The 18861-nt window shown below is 33.4% G+C and overlaps 2 protein-coding genes across 2 annotated transcripts in view; one reads left to right on the top strand and one right to left on the bottom strand.

Moving 5' to 3' along the window:
- The window catches only part of LOC140048694 (aprataxin-like), a 35098-nt gene extending 20587 nt beyond the window's left edge, over window positions 1–14511 (bottom strand). Inside the window, exons 1-2 of the mRNA XM_072093463.1 lie at window positions 14425–14511; window positions 11694–11860 (exon numbers count right to left, since the gene is read on the bottom strand). Of these exons, the coding sequence (XP_071949564.1) occupies window positions 11694–11849 (156 nt within the window). The 5' untranslated portion in view covers window positions 11850–11860; window positions 14425–14511. The remainder of the gene's footprint in view (window positions 1–11693; window positions 11861–14424) is intronic.
- A 3407-nt stretch (window positions 14512–17918) lies between these two features.
- The window catches only part of LOC140049442 (histone demethylase UTY-like), a 75978-nt gene continuing 75035 nt past the window's right edge, over window positions 17919–18861 (top strand). Inside the window, exons 1-2 of the mRNA XM_072094324.1 lie at window positions 17919–18143; window positions 18247–18313. Coding sequence (XP_071950425.1) covers window positions 18067–18143; window positions 18247–18313 — 144 coding nt within the window. The 5' untranslated portion in view covers window positions 17919–18066. The remainder of the gene's footprint in view (window positions 18144–18246; window positions 18314–18861) is intronic.

Raw genomic sequence — 18861 nt, 5'->3', positions numbered from 1 at the left:
TATTGGTAAAACTGTATTCAGAATAAAAAAACCTATCCAATGATACCAAACAGTACACTATTTTGTGAAATTACATGTTGATCTTTTGGTTTGAAATATTAGCCATTTTGAGTTCAAGATGGCGGCTGAAGGAGTGTTCGGAAAACAAATGGCACCTTAACTTTTTTAATCCAACAACTCAAGAAAAACAAAGTTAGTCCAAAAAATCTATTTTTAATTTTGGCACAAAAACAACTGCAAAAGAGAATAATCCTTACTAAATGTTATCGCAGTTCAAATATGTAGTGGGGACCACAGAAAATGGCTGCAGCAGTCAACTATGCCTCCATTACAGGGTGTAGAGCTTATCAATGCAGGAAAGTATTCTGTATGATCCTTGTATATGAAAGTGCTTGAAATTTACTAAGAAATTAATTTCATTGCAATTTATTATAAAAATCAGTGTATATGGTGTTCTGGCGGCAATTTATACAGTCTTATTGTTTTAAAGGATTATTTTTATACTTGAATAGATGTATCAGTAGTCATTTACCTAGTTCCCCTTCTATTTTAGAATTGATGATCTAGTAGTAAATCTATAAATAAAGTTAAGCTTTATTGCTAAAGAGGGCAGCATACATGCAAATAGATTTTTTTTAAGTGATGATAAAAAATCTACTGAAGTATGGCATACAAAAAGCAGGGCACCCATAAAATCTCCCAATCAATAATTAAGCACTCATTTGAACTCTCATTATATTAGTAGTAGACCTTTTTAACTACATTTACAGTTTCTGCCCAATCAGGAAAACTGATGAGCCTTTCTCACTTTTTGTTACTCCACGACCTTAGGCTGATTATATTCAAGATGACAAAAGTATTAGGAAACTGTATCAAGTGGAAGCTAAAACTTACTACGGCTGAAAAAATGGATATTTGGAAACTAGGACTCAATAGGCCTATAAAAACAAGTTACCATGACTACCTAAATATGTATCTATAAATCATAAATCTTACGTCAAAGCCGATACACAACGCGCCAAGCCATCGCTGCTGTGATGTTTTTTGTTCGGACCAACTACTGTATGTGGTGTTCTTCAACACCTCTTCCAGTCCTCGCTAAAGTTATGCATAATACCGAAACTAAGGAAAAAATCCACTATAATTCCAGTACCCAAAAACAGTAAGTAAAATAGATTATTTAGATCAGTGTAACATATGTATTAGCAAACACAATGGGCACTTTTTCGCACTGTAGTATTCTATTTTAAATGAACGTGCAACATTTTTTTAGGCTATTGTTATGTATTTTGTGTGTGTGTTGCAATTTGGGATCCTTTCTGGCCATGAATTCCAATGCCGTACACTACAAAACAGAAGCAGAATTTGAAACTGCAGTAATAGAAACGCTGGGAGAAAGACCTGCTGGCGGTTGTGTTTGTCTTAACCAACATTAAATGCTATAGCAGAAACAATTAACTAAATTATGGAATCTGAATAATTGAGTAATATTCGAAACAGATTTTTAATGTAAGTTCGAATACTATTTGAAATTGAATTTCTGTAGTATACATCTTAACAGTTTTTGTCTACAAACTCTCGTTTGTAGAAAAAATATTTCTTTTTTTCTTTTAATTTATGTTGAATTTAAATTAAGTTTTACATCTAACGAGTGACATTGCATCTTTTACCTTATTTATGAGAGAAGGTGTACAGGTTAATACAGGTTAAAGCTTTGTAAACTTTGTAATTATTCTCTCTTATTATGTTTACATGTCTATTCATATATTTTGACATGATAATTTTTACAACAAAAATGGAAAATAATGTGATTATTTTATTATTACACACGTATATTGATTTAATGAGAATTAAAAAGATAATATAACTGCTGCATGCGATGAATTCTCGTATTTTTTCTCTTGACTAGTTATCTCACTCACAGTATTCCAATTATTGAGATCCTGTGTAAAGATGTATTTCAATGTGTTTCTAGTCTGCTGTTTAATTTCATGTTTCTTTAAAGTCCATTCAGGTAAGTTAATTTGTTTTTCTATTTTAAGACAAATAATGCATAAATTATAACATTTGTGTCGTCTGTTGGTTTAAAAATGGTGTAAATTGTGATGATGTTCAAAACAATAGTTAATGAACGAATGTGAACAGTTTTTTTTTTGTACTTTGTAGTAGACAAGATAGTTTTTTTTTCAGTATTTTAAATATTGCATGATGTAGTTTCAGTATTTCAATATAATATAAAATAATTATTTTATGTTTTTCAAGTTTTTGTTTAAAAATCTTTTTATATAGGCTTAAAAAATTGGATATTTTTTAATAAACTTGTCTTCCCTTTTAATAAAGATTGTTTAATGCAATTGTTTTAATATTTGTTATTATTATAACCAATTTTAAAAGACAACATTTTTATCTGTTTTTTAGCAAATTTGTCATACAATAAGACTGTCACTGCGAGGTCATATCCTCTAGGTTTTGATCCTAACATACTTACAAACGGAGATGACAAGTCGGGAAAGTTTGCACAATGTTTTAAAACAGGTAAAAAAGAATTAACTACACTTGATGTGTTTAAATTTAGATTTATTATATGCCTATACGTAATATTATATTTTCTTGTTTTTTTTCTATGAATCTCAGAGAAATTAAAAAGTTAAATCACTTTAACAAAGAGAAAATTGTATTTATAATTGGCCCTAGTATAATAAATAAATTGTATTTGTTTGGTCATCTGGTATAAGATGTTTAAATGTTAGATATCCAAGTTTACACAGTTTCTTTTATCGTTAAAGGTTTATTAATAATTGTCACATCCGGGTAGTAATTATTTCTGAACGTAGAGAATGAGCTGTTAGGAGCTCATTTTATACTAAGTCTCGTCATTAAGTGGTAGGGTAGCCAGTCCCTTTCCATGCTGCCTTATCCTCCCTAGTATTTCAACCATTTTCAACCAGGTACTCATTTACAGCCGAGTAGACGATGAGTTGTCGGAATTAAACCCGGGTCTCTCTGTAGGCTACAGCAGTCAAGTGTCACTCGGCTACCCAACTTCAATTTAATTTAATAATATAACCTATAATTACCCCTTTATTGAAACAGAAACTTTTCATGGATAGGTCGTGATACGTTGCTGTTTCAATAAACAAGTAAATCAGTTAATGATATTATTATATACCGAATTATTATATCGAAAATATAATGATTATAGTACTGTAATCACTGCACTTTTGTTTACTTATCTTTTTGTCTTTTTGACTGCTAATAGTAATAATGAATAACAATAATTTTATCAATATTTTGATCATGGTTATGCATTTTATTCTGACGCATTTTACCGTTTTTGCAGAGCAGTAAAATAGTGGGTTTTTTTTCGATAAACTTGTATATTAAAAGTATAACTATAGTAACTTATACAATATTACTGGATTGATTCACTTATTTATGTTATGCCTTCTTCTTCTCCTTCTAGCTAATACAGACGACGAATGGATTCAAATAGATTTGGGCAAAGAATACATTGTAACGAAAGTGACTATCATAAATGGAGTAACTAACAGTATGTTTTAGCTTAACTTAAACCCCATTTACACTTCGACGATTTAGTAGCCGGCCTGACGCCGGCTTTCTTTTTAGCCCGCAATGTGTTTACACTTACCCAAAAAGCCGGCCTCGGGCCCCTACTATTGTTTTTGCACTTGCTCTCGCGGAAGAGTGCTTGATGATACGATTTCGCTACATTTACGTCATATCCGCTCATGTGCGCTACCAATCTTCTTAAAAAGTTAATCGAATCGAAGTTATCAAACTTTATAAAAAAAAGCATCAAATAACGGTATTTAATATGGATCAAAACAATTGCTGTACTACTAATGTTTGCGTTTCATTTTCTGAAGAATAGCAGTAGATCAATACATCTTCAACAATTTAATTTCAACGAAGAAATTAGGCCTCTATAGGCCTGGCCCTAGTCTAGTAGATGACTATATTTTACATACATGCATTTACGATTCAGCGATAATTTTCGTAAACTTTAAACTGAAGTTGACCCACAACGTTCATTTTTACACTATATGAAGTCCCGGCCCGAAGCCTACTCTAGACTAGGATCAAAATAGATCCATTAGTAATAATGAAACTAATCTAAGCATTTTGCTCTTAACAATATTTTTGACCAATTAAGTTAAATTAAATAAATACAAGTTAATCACACACATAGTTTATTATAGGCCTATGATATAAAAATGTGGCTAAGATTATGTACACTCTCAAGTTTACTTTCGAAATTAGACAATACTGTTTGTGTGAATAATCTATATACTGTATAAATATTAATAATTAAAGAAAACAATACAGAATTTTAATAGGCCTACTGTTCATTTACAATTACATTCTTCTTTTGGTAAATTATTTTTCAGCGTATGATGGAGGGGACTTGGAAGGTAGCAGAATTACAATCTCTACCAGTGATACTGAACAAGACTGTACAGAACACCCTGTTTCCAAGGCTCAAATTGAAAAGAGCATTGTTATTGATCTACCATGTAATAAGGATTTGGCAGGCCGATATGTTGTGTTAAGAAACAATAAAAGACTTCGAGTATGCCAAATTCGTGTTTATAGCGAGTATGAACTTGAGACAGACCAAGGTATCAATTTTTTTTAAATAGGGAGCTCCACCAACTTTGTAAACAAATCGATCTGAGCATGCTCAAGTACTATGAAAAACTTTATTTACTTGTGTCGAAACATGGAAGAATCATTAATTTTTGTAGAAAAATTGGTAAATTTAAAGTTCTGTTTTTAATTAAGCCAAACAATCAGATTTGTTCATTGCAATACGCTATTGTATCAACCAATGTGCAATTGAAAACAAAACTAGCTAGGCATCAAAAAGTATTCCATGATTTGTTAATGCGAAGGCCGTATGTTGCGTGCATGGAACATGCGTTGCTTTCTACACCGTTGAAGTGAAATCAAAATGAACAAATTATTATTACGTCAAAGCAACTTTTCCGTGAACATTGTTATTATGCAATGAGTATAATGCTGATGTCATCCGTTAAAGATAACATTTCTGCGAATAATCATTAATAATACAAATTTGTTATGCCTAAAATATGCACATTCAATACAGTAGGCCTATAATATGGAAAATGAGATGAACAAAATGATAGCACAACTATGTGATTAACAGTTTTATAATTATGATGATGAATGTAAATTGTATTGTATTTTCTTGCAGACCCAGCAACAATTAAACATTTAGATGCCATAAATAATTTCAAAATGGATTTGACCTGTTTGACCTCTTGGTTTGCCTATAAAACATCAGAAACGTACTTTTCTCCAACGATGAATCTGTCCTGTGACTTTCAATTTAAAAATCCGGAGCCTGTCAATTTTGATATCCCCGGGTTCAGTAACGAACTAACTGCGTTTACCTTAGCATTCTACATTTACCCACAACATTCGTCTCATTCGATATTCCTGAGCACAATCGGTAAAAATACTAAGCGTTTTAAACTTTCACAGATATATGAGAACCACCATCCCTTTCACTCAAGCGTCCACGTCTACTATGATGATGTACTTTTAACAAGAGCGCACATGCTTTTGCCTTTGGAATGGACGTTTCTTGCAGTTACATTTGATGGCAGTAAGAAGACAATTACGCTGTGGAGAGATGGAGAAATCACCAGTGTAGGATTTACAGATTTTGAAAACATAACATCACCTTTCAATGTATTGCGGATTGGAAATACAGGTGGAAAATTCATTGCGAAATTGGCCATGTTGCAGCTATTTGATCGTGCACTGAATGAAGCTGAAATGAAAGCAGCAAGAGACGTGCCGTTTCAATGTAAGGATTGTTGATTTGTCGATGAACTATTCAGAAATTATGACATCACTTATACCAATCCCTATTTAATCAGTACATTTTGTAGGCTGTATAAACGGACACCTCTTGTATAGACACCCGAATGTCTTTTTAACGACCTAATATTTACAAAATACTGAACATCATATTAGGCCCCACTGAATCAACGCAAATGCACTTTAAAGTTAGAATGTTTTTGGTCCACTCGGTCTATTTGTATTCTTTAAATAAGTGTGCATGCGCCTACTGTTTCTCATCCAATAGCCCAAAGTTCTCGCTTTAGTAGTGACCTCTTCTCGTATCTTGATTTTGCCATCAGCCTTCAATACGGAAGTCTGGTTTGCAATAGGAATTTGGACAAACCTTTTATTTTACCACCTTATTTAAAACCATGTGGATAAAGTAGCTTTTTTGCAGATTAATATAAGACTTTGACCATCAGGTAAGAAAATGGGGGTTTTCTTCAAATACATAGCTTACTATCGGATGTCTGAATTCGTGTGTACGAATATATTAGCTCAACTCTAGAAACAACAAAAATATTTCCAGGAGCGTAAACAAAATACTGCATTACATTGTGCCTGATCGATCACTCAATGATTGAATTTTTACCAATAAAATAACAGTAATGCTCATGCACACTCGTTCAAAGAACACACAATAGACTGAACCCATTCTGTAATTGGCGAGATACACGCTGTTGGATGCGTATGAAACAAAATAAAAAATTGTATATACTGAAACAGTACTTTGTATTTTTTAACCAACAGCTTGGAATTTTGATTCAAATGGAAAATTTGTGAAGTTGAAGCCACCAAGCAGTATTACAGGAACTAACATATTTAGCAGTATCAACTCGTCAAAGTTGGACTGTGTAAAGATGTGTTTGCAGCAAACATGTTGTAAGGGACTTCAAATTCATCGAGTGAATAAGTCGTGTATTCTGTTCTCAAAGTATAATTTGACCAATAAGAGTGAGCTGTATGATTCTGATATTGAGTATTATCAGAAGGAGTCACAGTCACACAACCTTGTTAAGCACTGTTAAATTCCGCATTTTTCACTGCCATTATTATTTAGCACTATTTAGGACAAATCATGGAATGTTTAAAAGTAATACTAATGTTCATTATTGTTATTCATTATCGTGGTGAACACTGCAAATCCAAAAACAATATTTATTGTTAAAGTATTATAATAAGTTTAGTATTAATTAGTAAGACTTTGTTTATTGCTGGTAGACATACAAAGAGTACGTAAATGTATACAAGACATCAATTTGTGCATGTATATAAATCATTGTACTGTACATTATCAGGTCCCTACCCCTTAAAATAGTACTATCCCTGAATAATGGATCATTGTGATCAAGTGAGATTATGATACATGTGGCATACTGTAGGCTGTTGATAGCCAAACTAAAAAATAAGCATACAGGAATAAAAACAACCTCTTGGCACAGGTAACACCTCGAGAATGTCTAGCCCTTTGTAATGTCTCACTTGAGTTACGATAGAAAAGACCTGGTCTTTCATTGGTTGAATGTTCTCTACTGTTACGCATTGATGCATTAACTGATTAAGTATACAAGTGTGTGTTTGCCTCATGATTGAAGAAATCTTCGCCGTATAAATGATGGCCATACTGTTGAATTTAATTGACCCACGACAGTCGTAATTGTTGGCTCGAAACGCAATTGAATGGTGATTGTTTGTAGCTACGTATTGACAAATTATATATTCTAGTAGGGTGTGCCTGCCTTCGAATCTGTAAATTCATGTGATGATGATGTGATGGAGCAGTTAATTGACAGCAGTATTATGATAAATAAGAGGTAACTATGACAGTTTTGGGTCCAGACTGAATTCAGATGAAAATGATGATCTTATTTATAAATGTACATAGATTTATATATAAGATCATTGTTATTATCTCAATGTCATGTGAATTGAGCAAGCATGACGAACAATATCTTATTTGGTATTCTACGCGTTAAGTGCACCCTCAATTTGTTACTGAACGTGGTAAGTGTGTTTTATAGCAATAATCTAACAGGTCTGGCTTAAGTAAGACCGTCTATCTGATAAAGCTGGCTTAACCGGGAGTTTAAACCATCAGTTATGTTTTATAGCAATCCGCTCCAGATTAAATGTCCTGTCTTGATCAGGGTGAGCATACTTTACCTTGATATGATAGTTTAGTTATTTTATTCAGTGAAGATGTGTTTATAAATTTTCAATTGTTTAAAACTTTTTAAATTTTAATTTTTTAATCAATATCTTTATTTAAGACCATAGAGACCATATATTCATGGTCCTGTTTTGGATCCTTTTAATAATTGTTGTGACTTTTTATGACTCGTATTAAAAACTGAATGTTTCTAAGACAAAGGAAATGATTTTTGACGTGAAAGACACAGCCCTAAGGTTACTACAGTATATTAAATAACAAACCAGTTGAGATTGTTATTTCTTATAAGTACCTTGGTACTATATTTGAAGACAATCTCAGCTGAGGATTAAATACTGATGTTAATAAAAAAAAAGGGAAAGCAGAGACTATACATACTAAAAAGAAGCTAAATGAATTTAAAGTAAATACAGTAAGTGTATTTTAAAAATGTTTTATGTGGAGAGTGTTTTAACCTTTTCCTTTATATGTTGGTTCTCCAATTTACCCTTAAAGATCGATCTGAGCATGGAGAAATAAGTTAACTTATTTCTCCATGATCTGGGCTAGTAAAAATTGTAAATGTATGTTCGAAAATTACCGGATGCTCATTTCGAAATATTTCATCTTTCTGTGACAAACAAATTTTAGCTAAATGTAAATATCAAAAACACCGGAACATGCCCTATTTCATAAGTTCGAACCTATGTGTACAGTAGAACAAAATAAAAACTAAATTCTTTTGTTGCAACCAGTATTACTATTAAGACTGTTAAATAAAGGTTTTAAATGTGATTTGTGTATTTTTTTTATTTTACTATGTATTTTTGAAAATGTATTTTTCAGTCCTTGATGAAATTACCCCACGCGGGATGAATAACAAATTTGAAATAGAGGGTGCTATTGACCTAAAAAACACCACCTCCCATTTTCTTAAGATGTTGCCATCATGTATACAGATTGACAGTTGAAGGGTAAACAAACAATGTATTAAAGCTCAGGTACATGCATGAATTTTAAACATAATATCTGGTTAATTGTACATAAATCAAATATTTGTAATAGAAATCATGACGAAAAAAAAAATTTATTTCCTTTAAAATGGTCAAATACAAAATTTGACAAAATTCTGCTATGAAAACCAGGAAGACTTTTTTTCAGTAGTTACAGTAGGTAGTTTAGCCTAATGTAATAACATTTCTGGTGACTCCCTAGAAGGTCAAAAAAAGATGGTGGATACACAGTGGATAACTTTTGCTATAGCATAAAAACAAAACTCTTAAGTTGAATAAAGTACCAGAAACGTAAAATTTAAGTTATATTACCTATATTTAGTCATCTGATAACATTTTTTACCATGCCGTTTATTTTTTATAGCTTTTTAAAAATGCCTCTCTATTTACAACATTTGTGTAGAAAAGAGTAGAGATTTTGCTGTGTAATTTGAACTGATAAGAAAGTGCTTATTTTCAACAAGCTCGTGCAACACAAATAAAATCTAAAAAATGATGAAACATACTGTAGGACAAACTATAGATCGATAATTATTGGAATGTATGATCAATAGAAATTTTTTGCCCGCACCTGGCCTTTAAATATAGGAAATGTTTTCAGGGAAGATTGACATTATACCATGTTCAATATAGAATACAAATTTGTGTTTCATATTTCATATCATAACATACGACTGATTTTGTTCTTGCAATTTGATTGGTTAATTATGCGGTATTAGTTATAGCCATAATGTAAAAGTGATGATGGTGTTAAGATTTGTAATAAACGTTTAGTTTCAGTTGTTGCCATGCGTTGTTGTTTACTGAGAGAGCGCAGTCAGGGGTTGCATTAAGGTTTTAAGTAGAAGAAGAAAAAAAAAAGTAACAGGAGAATTTTGAACTGATAAATAAATAACTTTGTGAGCGAATTGAACAACCATTGGCTGGGGGCCAGGGCCAAGGGCCCCCGGTCGGGGTCCAGGGGCCTTCGGCTCCTGTAAGCTCTGGCTTTCTAGAGCTATATAGGTCATTTAAACTAGTTTACAGACACATATATATATGCTTAATTTGAAATAAATATATTTATTTTTATTGCATTTTTTATATATATTAAATATTTGAGAAAAAAAACCCTGCATATTTGTGTTTTAAAAAAAATACTGGTAATTACAAAAAAATAGCATAACAATAACAACATATAAACGCACAAAACTTTTTTGGCCAGACGTATTTAGCAATTATTTTACTCCCATTTGTTACATGTACTTTATTAATTTAAAATGCGTGGTTCCTTATTTTATGACGTTAGGAAGTTCAATAATAATATTATATATTATTAATAATAATAATATAGGGCCTAGGCTAGGTCAATTATTAGGGAGTCCGAGAGGCACGCGTCCCAGAGCAGTATTTTGCTTTCCACGATTCAACTACGATACGTTACTATGCGCGCGATTTCTTTGACGTGCTATTTTTCTTCACTAGGCCTACAGTAGTAAACAATTTTTGATTATCAATTACTCTGAGAATAAATATATTATGAAAAAATGGCTTTGGTGTCTAATTATTAATCTAAAAGATCATATAAGTTTGATTTCCAATGCATCATATTAACTATATGATACAGTTAACGACACGAACCACACAAGCCCGTACGACAATTTTCAACGCAAAACGGCTACATGCGGTCCAGGAGGGGACTTTCCCCCCTATACCTTCAGCGAGGTTAAGCCTCTCACAAATTAAAATTTGTTTTCCTACGCCAAGATAATATAGTTCTACATGTTATGTTCATTTAAATCTATAAAAAAAAATTCTAAGTGCTAAAAATGTTTATTTTCTCAAAATATTAGGTAGTTTATAATTCAAGTTGTTTATAGATAAATAGTATAGCATAAAAAATATCGAATTTTCGTGAAATTCTGAGAGGCTCAACCACAGAAATATCAGTACATCATACAGTATGATGTCATTTTAAGCGAATCGCGTTGGTGTATTCGCCGTTGACGGGTAGGTCGTCACGGTTGAAGGATTCTAACAATGCCTCGGAAACGCATGCTACACACACACAGTGCGAAAAGTTTCAAAGGAAAATTCCATAGATAGGTCAGGGAGTTTTAGGTCCCTTTCGTGTACAGATTACATGGTAAAATAATTGATTAAATATTTAATTACAATCCTATTTTAATTCATCATCATAGTGTCGTCGCGAGAACGTAATAAATACAACACGTACGTATTGTTCTTGATTTATAAAAGTACTCGCGCCGGGAGCGTGTAGGCCTAGGTAGACAGAAAGTAGCCGGCGATAATGTCAAAGTAGACGGTCGAATGCGCCGGTTGCCGGCTACTAACGAAACCCCTGGCAGTGCCCCCATTTTAAACATGGAGCCTCCATATTTAAAATGGGGGCACTGCCTTCAAGGTCTAACATTTAAAAAGAAAAGAACATTCGACAATATTTCAAGAGGAGCAGCAGAATAATTGAATAAAAGTTTACCCCAGAATAGGAGGTGTGGATAAAACAAATGACACATGTTTTGTATGCATTGCATATTCAACCTAAAAACCCATACCATTCATTTTTCGCTGGACTTAATCAAAACCGATACCTTCACCACTACTGTAATTGCAACATATACTACAGTAACATACAGTACCTTTGGATATTTGTCTTTGATAACTGTCACCAAGTCATCTTCTTCAACTATCAGATCTGGGTCTGTCATTGAGTCAAGTAAACCAAGACTCCAATGTTTTTTTTTATATGGTTTTGATTGACCTTCATCCTCATGTTTCCTCTTAATCTTGGACATACTCTTCTATCCTAATGAAGAAAAGAAAGTTGAGATACCTAATGGTGGTCATAAGGGCGGCCATAACACATATTGTGTAACATCTAAATAAATAAACTACACCTTTACAACGGTGGCACCCGTTCATACACGGTGCGTTCTATATTCAACAGATACAAATTAATAAATACAAACAGATACAAAATAAAACTAGTCAACCGCCGACTCGATCGCTATCGTAGTCGTACGTCACTTATGAAATATACAATGAGTTAAAAAGAAAAGAAATACAAACAATTTTTAAGTAGTACAGTAACTGAAAAAAAAAAAATATTGTACCAAAATTTAAAAATAGTTATATTAAAAACTCAAAATAAAAAGATCTGATTTGATTGGATGAATGTGGGTCACATGGCGTGCAACAGTACGCACTATTAAACGATCGTTTAATAGTACTTTTATTTGTTTACGAAAAAAAATCTTTTCGTGTTTGGAAAATATTTTGTTTTATACTATTGCTTTAAAATACAACAGCGCCACCTATTTTCTACTTTCGGTGCGATTTTAATGTTATAATAACCGGTTTTTCAAGATGGAAGTACATTTCTGGAGAGATATATGTACTAATTTAATTTAAAAAGGCATTTAAATTAGCTTCAGATCGTGTGTAGGATTTTGTTTAATATATGGGAACATCTCTACAAGACGTGTAATCATTGGAAAAACCATAATTAGCCTATAAGTTGTCTGTTAAAGTTTTGCCTTTCAGACAAGCTAGTATTAGGCTAGGTCTAGCCTAAGCATTTTAGCCTTACTAACTGTAGGCCAAGAATTGTTTGGTCAATTGTTTAACACTAAAGTAGGTGTGTTTATAAAATCCATATAAATATAACAATTAACAATTAATTGGCTAGGGCTACCTTTCATTTCATTCCAATGACAGGAATCTATTTAGATACGGTATCTATTTATAAATTATGGTTAATTCTGACATACTGTAGGGTCGTGTTCGTACGGTGGTTAAAATAAGCGCTTAATTTCACCCATGCCTCGGGTTATAAATTGAGCGTTGTTCGTACGTGAAATATTTAACCGCTTAAATGCTTAATCGACGAATCACAAACCGGAAATTACGTTTTAAGGTCAGTTGTCTTTACAACCTACGACCCCATTTTCGCACGCTAGTTTCGTGTTGTATATTTTTTACTCGCGATCTTTCTTTACAATAACAATTATTTGCTACCTTTTACACTGCTTATCCTTGCGACAAACCTTATGCCTCTTAACGCCGATAATCCTGCCGAAATATGTCTTCTCCTGACGACCATTATTTTACTCATTGACGAAGAATTTGAGCCCAATGTTACACGACGGAAACACCACCGACCAGCGGCTCCCCGACCAGCTAGGCCTACTAAGCGGTCTACACCAACAAGGACAGCACCAGCTGACGATCGCTCTCGAAGTGTGTATGGAAGAGCTTCGTAGGAGAAATGACGGGCCTAGGCAGCGAACGTTTGTCAAAATTTGACACATTGCCTCTATCGGAAATTTATTATCCTCGAAGGCCGAGTATAATTGGATTATCGCTGAAATAACCTGCAAATTTGGTGAACATTTTACCTCGAATTTTTTGTAGCCTGAGGCAAAAGTTAATTGGATCACGCGAACGGAAATCGGGAATAAGCTGGTATTTTCAACCCCTACGAACAGGTATTAGGTGAGCACAATGGAAAAACTTTGGTACTAAAATCCGCGTTGGATACCTAGCTTATCTATCTCAGATGTACCGCAAAACATAGATTTGATAACACTAGTTTCCACTATTACGATATTGTTATTTCTATCTTAGGAGTTTTATAAGAAAATTTCTGATTTCAATCGGTAAATTTTAACTCTATGCGCAGTAGAAGTAATTTCCGGGTTTACGGTAAGTTTAGGCGATGATAGAATTGCGATTTTGTGTAAACGACGTTCCACACATAAATATAGGACTAGTAGTAAACTGTAAAATAAGTATAAATAAATTATTCATAATACTTTTAAATTTAATTAATTAATTAGAATAACCCTACCCAAAAACATGTGCCACTCTATTGCATCCACAACGTGGATCATCCGATTCCGCATCTCATCCACTATACTCACGCACTTGGTAATAATCCACGTACCATACACCACTACCACATGTGCGTTTGCGACGTATGTTTAATTTACCTATTGGCTCCCCAACAAAAAATGGAATGACCCATCACGCTCGGTTAGAGATGTCTAACTGAGCATGACGAATCCTATTTTAAACATTGCATTTAGACTGTACCAAGGCGAAAATCAGACACAGTACGTTTAAAGAAATCAGACATTATTATTTTAAAATGTTCATTTAAAATTTCCACTTGTATTTTTGCGTGACACTTTTGCTGCGTATGGCGCCTCATACACATCTGACACCTTATTAAATTACCATCGAGTATTAAAACATTCTAGAATATAAGTAAACGATTTACTGAATTTTGCCCTTACGCAAATGTATATAGCCTAGGATAGGCCTAGTATAGATAAACCAAACAAGGGCCACCGAAAACATAAAACTTACCAAGCTAGCCGCCTGAGTCAAAGTATCCCTAAATAATAAAAGTGAAATAAGACTATGATCAAGCACCTTAGCTTTGTGAGTTGTTGCGATTGAGAATAAATTGAAAGGGGGCGCCTCGCACGTCCAACATAGTTGTCAGCTTATCAGTGAGCTGTAAGCCGAAGGCTAGAGGGCGTATTCCAGACTGAAAAGTGATTCCAACACACAGGAGGGGAAACCAACAAGATCGTGGCCGTAAATGTGTTCAAAAACATTATTTAATATAAAGAATAAAAATCTAATATAATACATTAAGACCACATAAATTACAACACATATTCTTGCCAAAGCACAGTGAAGTTTTTATAAAATTAAATATATTGTTAATCGCAATGGAATGAATAATTTCTTGGTAATCTAGCATTTGTTGTATAACGAGGATAATATAGAATGCGTTAGCGTTTATACGCTTAACACGCTGCGTTGGGTATCGCACGCAGATAGGCTCAACACAGCCAGGCGTAGCAGTGCGTACAGCGTAGGACATATCTGATTGGTCGATTGCAGCCGCCATCTTGTTGGTTCCCTCTCTCCATGGAGAATCACTTTTGAACTGCGATAACATTAAAAGATAGCCATCTAGCCTTCGGCTATTACAGATCACTGCAGCATATGTAGAGGCAGCAGCCAGAGAGAGAGAGAGAGAGATGTTACAAGCCGAAGGCTAGAGACTGGAAAGTGATTCCAACAGAGGGGAACCAACAAGATGTAACGTAACGTAAATGTGTTCAAAAGCATTATTTATTAAAAAATAATAATAATATATACATTAAGACCACATAAATTATAACACATATTCTTGTCAAAGCAGTGAAGTTTCTATAAAATTAAATATAATTGTTAATCGCAATGGAATGAATAATTTCTAGCATTTTTGTATACGACGAGGATCATATAGAATACGTTCGCATTCATAAGATCAATAGAGGCTGCGTGAGTTGCGTATCGTACAACAGGGTATCGTACAACACAGCGTAGTACAGTAGTACGTACTAGGGCGTATCTGATTGGTCGATTGCAGCCGCCATCTTGTTGATTCCCACGCCATGATGAAGAATCACTTTTTGAATTACGCTAACAATGGAGTTTGCTCTCTAGCCTTCGGCTATAAAATCTTTGGCAGCAGCGCAATTAATGTTTTATTTGGCAGCAGAGGGGAGGAACAAAGTAGGCCTACTTTCCATCAGTCTCCGCGTAGCGTTTATAATTTGCATTTTTAAAACAGAGTACAACGGTAATTAAGATTATTTAAAACTATTGAAATATATTTATTTTCAAAAGTATTCCAGAAATTGTAGGCCATGGAAAAATAACTATTAAAAGGCCATTGTTTTATTATTTATTTTCCACACTTCAAGTATAAAAGATAACATAGGCCTAAGTGATTATTTATTTTAATTTAATGTTTATTAAATTGAACATTTATTAACATTTTTATTATTAATTATTGGATAGAGGATAATAGTATAGATATTGTTTTGTACCTGATATCTTCACGAATATTTTGTTCTCGAAATGTTAAGTCACCCTCACAATGCCGGCAACTTAAAAGCAGGATCGTAACATTTAAGATTCTGAATTTTAAGTAATATTTGGTGAAAATATTGGTTTGAGGGAAACATGGTTTGTGATTCACTAAGATCTGTTCATGTAATATTCGTAATATCATGTACATTCTCAATTTGATTTTGAAGTTGATTTGTTCTGTGGATCTTGTTTACATGCGCGCGTATGTGGAAATAAAAATTAACTAGGCCTATATCTACTGTTGTGTGTATATAGTTTAGCTAGCATTTTTCCTATGTTAATTATTGATTATTTATTATCCCCGACCCTCAGTGTATGTTAAGTTCACTGAATAATTATTCTCGAAATCACTATTTTAAAAAATAGTGTTCGAGATAAAAAGGCAAATTACTGAAAAAAATGACAATGCTGTAGGTATCAGTGGCTGGATCTCAATGGAGATACAAAAATATAAAGCGAAAAGCTAAATCAAAACGATAAAGTAAACAGCCAGAAAAGTTAGCAGAGCTTTCGGGCAACACTAGCCCTTCATCAGTGCAAGTGAAATGAATACAATAAATAAATAAATAATAAAACTATGTATTGAAAATACATAATGTATTTTATATATATATAAACAAATCAGGCACAGAACATTAATTCTAAACCGCCCGGTGATATACTGAAATTTAATTAATTAATTTGAAACGATAAAGATGAGGAAATCTGTGAGAATGAGAAAAAGTCGCCCCAACCGAGACTCGAACTCGGACAGATATATATATATATATATATATATATATATATATATATATATATATATATATATATATATATATATATATATATATATATATATATATATATAAATCAATGATGTTGCGTAGCACTGTGTAAATTATATATAAATCATACTGTAAATTATAGAAACAGTGCTCATATTCGGAACATGATCTCATAATCGCGTCGAGCATAGCTCATTGGCGAAAGTTCCGTATTTTTTAGTTGTATGAAAAAATGCCTCTGGCTGGATTCGAACCTGCAACCTCTCGCTTACAGGGCGAGTATCATACCACTAGACCACAGAGCCATGTATGGTATTATCACAGATTTTCACCCACCAGGGCGTTTGTTGTATGAGAGAATGTGTCTGGTAGAATTTTGTTGCGCAATTTGAAAATTTACAGTTCGTTTTCAAATTGCGCAAAGGTGTCATATTGCGCAAGAACTATCTTGCGCAATTTACAAATTGTGCAGCGCAATTTAAAATTGCGCAAAGATTTTCTTGCGCAATTTGAAATTGCGCAAGTTGATTGCGCAATTTGAAATTGCGCAAAAAAATCCTTGCGCAATTTTAAATTGCGCAAGAATTCTTTTTTTGCGCAATTTCAAATTGCGCAAATCGTTCAAATCGCGCATAACATCCTGTACTTCCTGAAAATTGTAGGCCTACTAAAGAAGGTGTGAAAAAAAATTATGTAAATGCATTAGGTTCATAAATTTCAGATACAGGGAATGATGGGGTAAAAAAGTGGGGGAGGGGGATGCATTTCTGCGCAACCCCAACCACGGTTCCTGTTTTTTCCGTGCAATGCAGAATAGTGGCCCTTCCGAGCTTCTAAAAGAACTTTTTTTTTAATGAAAAACAAGATTCTATGATTTTGAAGCGGCGTCTCCATAGGTTTTTGGAGATGGAAATTTGAATCATCGCTACTACAGGGATTGACTTAACTTTTCATAAAATACATGTTGTCGAGATATTCAGTACGACAAAACATTTATTTGATGGTTTATTATTATTATGTTTATTGATATAATACAAATAAACAAAAACAAAAAGGGAGTTGTAAGGTCGACGAACTTGACCTCTAAATATGGTCATATGACAGAATTGTGCATTTTGATTGGACCGCGCGCTAACCTCGCAGAGCAATACAGCGTGGAATGACTGTGTTGTAGCTATGTAGAGTGTACTGTGTTGTATTTTTGGGGCTCTTGTGACATTTATGGAATATACTTAATGTAACTATCAGCATGGTTTATATGTATGATAAATGGACTTCCTTGAATCTGCATATCCAAGAAAAAAATTAAGATATGGCTGCAGGACAAGCTTGTGAATCGTCCGCTACCCTGTCACCGGATGAAGTAAATTTTCTGTCCGAATACGATAGGTAAGCTGATAAATTTATCATTTTTATAATGGTTTCTGACTAAATGTTGGTATGTTTTGAAAAGTGCGTTTATTTTAATATATTTTATATATTTTTCTTCTAGTCAATTATTTGGATTCGTAGATTTTGAGTCGGAAAAAGGACTTCAAACTAAGGCTCTACTTATGAAGGTAATGTCACTTGTTTAATTTTGGGATGCTCCCAGGATGGGTCCACTTTAATGTAGGTGAAATTTAAGTTTTACAATGGAACTGAAAATTAAACATTTCCTTTAAACGTGCATTATTTATAAAATCGTTACTTTTTTAGATATCAGGGAATAAAAATTATAGTAAATACACTTGCAATGATCACTATTATGAAGTGAATTACAATATGTCAGGGTAAGCTAAAGAATGGAATATTCCAAGATGGCGGTTATGTTCCAAAAATACGTACTTTTCTAAAGTTCTTTGTTAGTTTGGAAGCCAATATTGTATAAAAAATATTTGGTTTTACCTGTTCATGATTCTTGGTATCCCTTTCTGTAAACATAGACTAAATTCAGATGTTTTGATTCATGATTAACTGTTATATTGAACTAAAAACTTAGGTAGGCCTAGTAGCTATCTAGCCTACCACCTAGGCCTATAGGCCTAGCCTATAATCTAATAATAGTAGGCCTAGCCTAGCTAGGCCTAGTAGGCTAGACTAGATGGAGCCTACTACTACTAGGCCT

This window comes from Antedon mediterranea, chromosome 5 (genome assembly GCF_964355755.1).
Source record: "Antedon mediterranea chromosome 5, ecAntMedi1.1, whole genome shotgun sequence".
In the NCBI taxonomy this organism is placed as follows: Eukaryota; Metazoa; Echinodermata; class Crinoidea; order Comatulida; family Antedonidae; genus Antedon; species Antedon mediterranea.
Note: the sequence above shows the minus strand (reverse complement) of the source record. Positions and strands in the feature narration are given on the sequence as shown.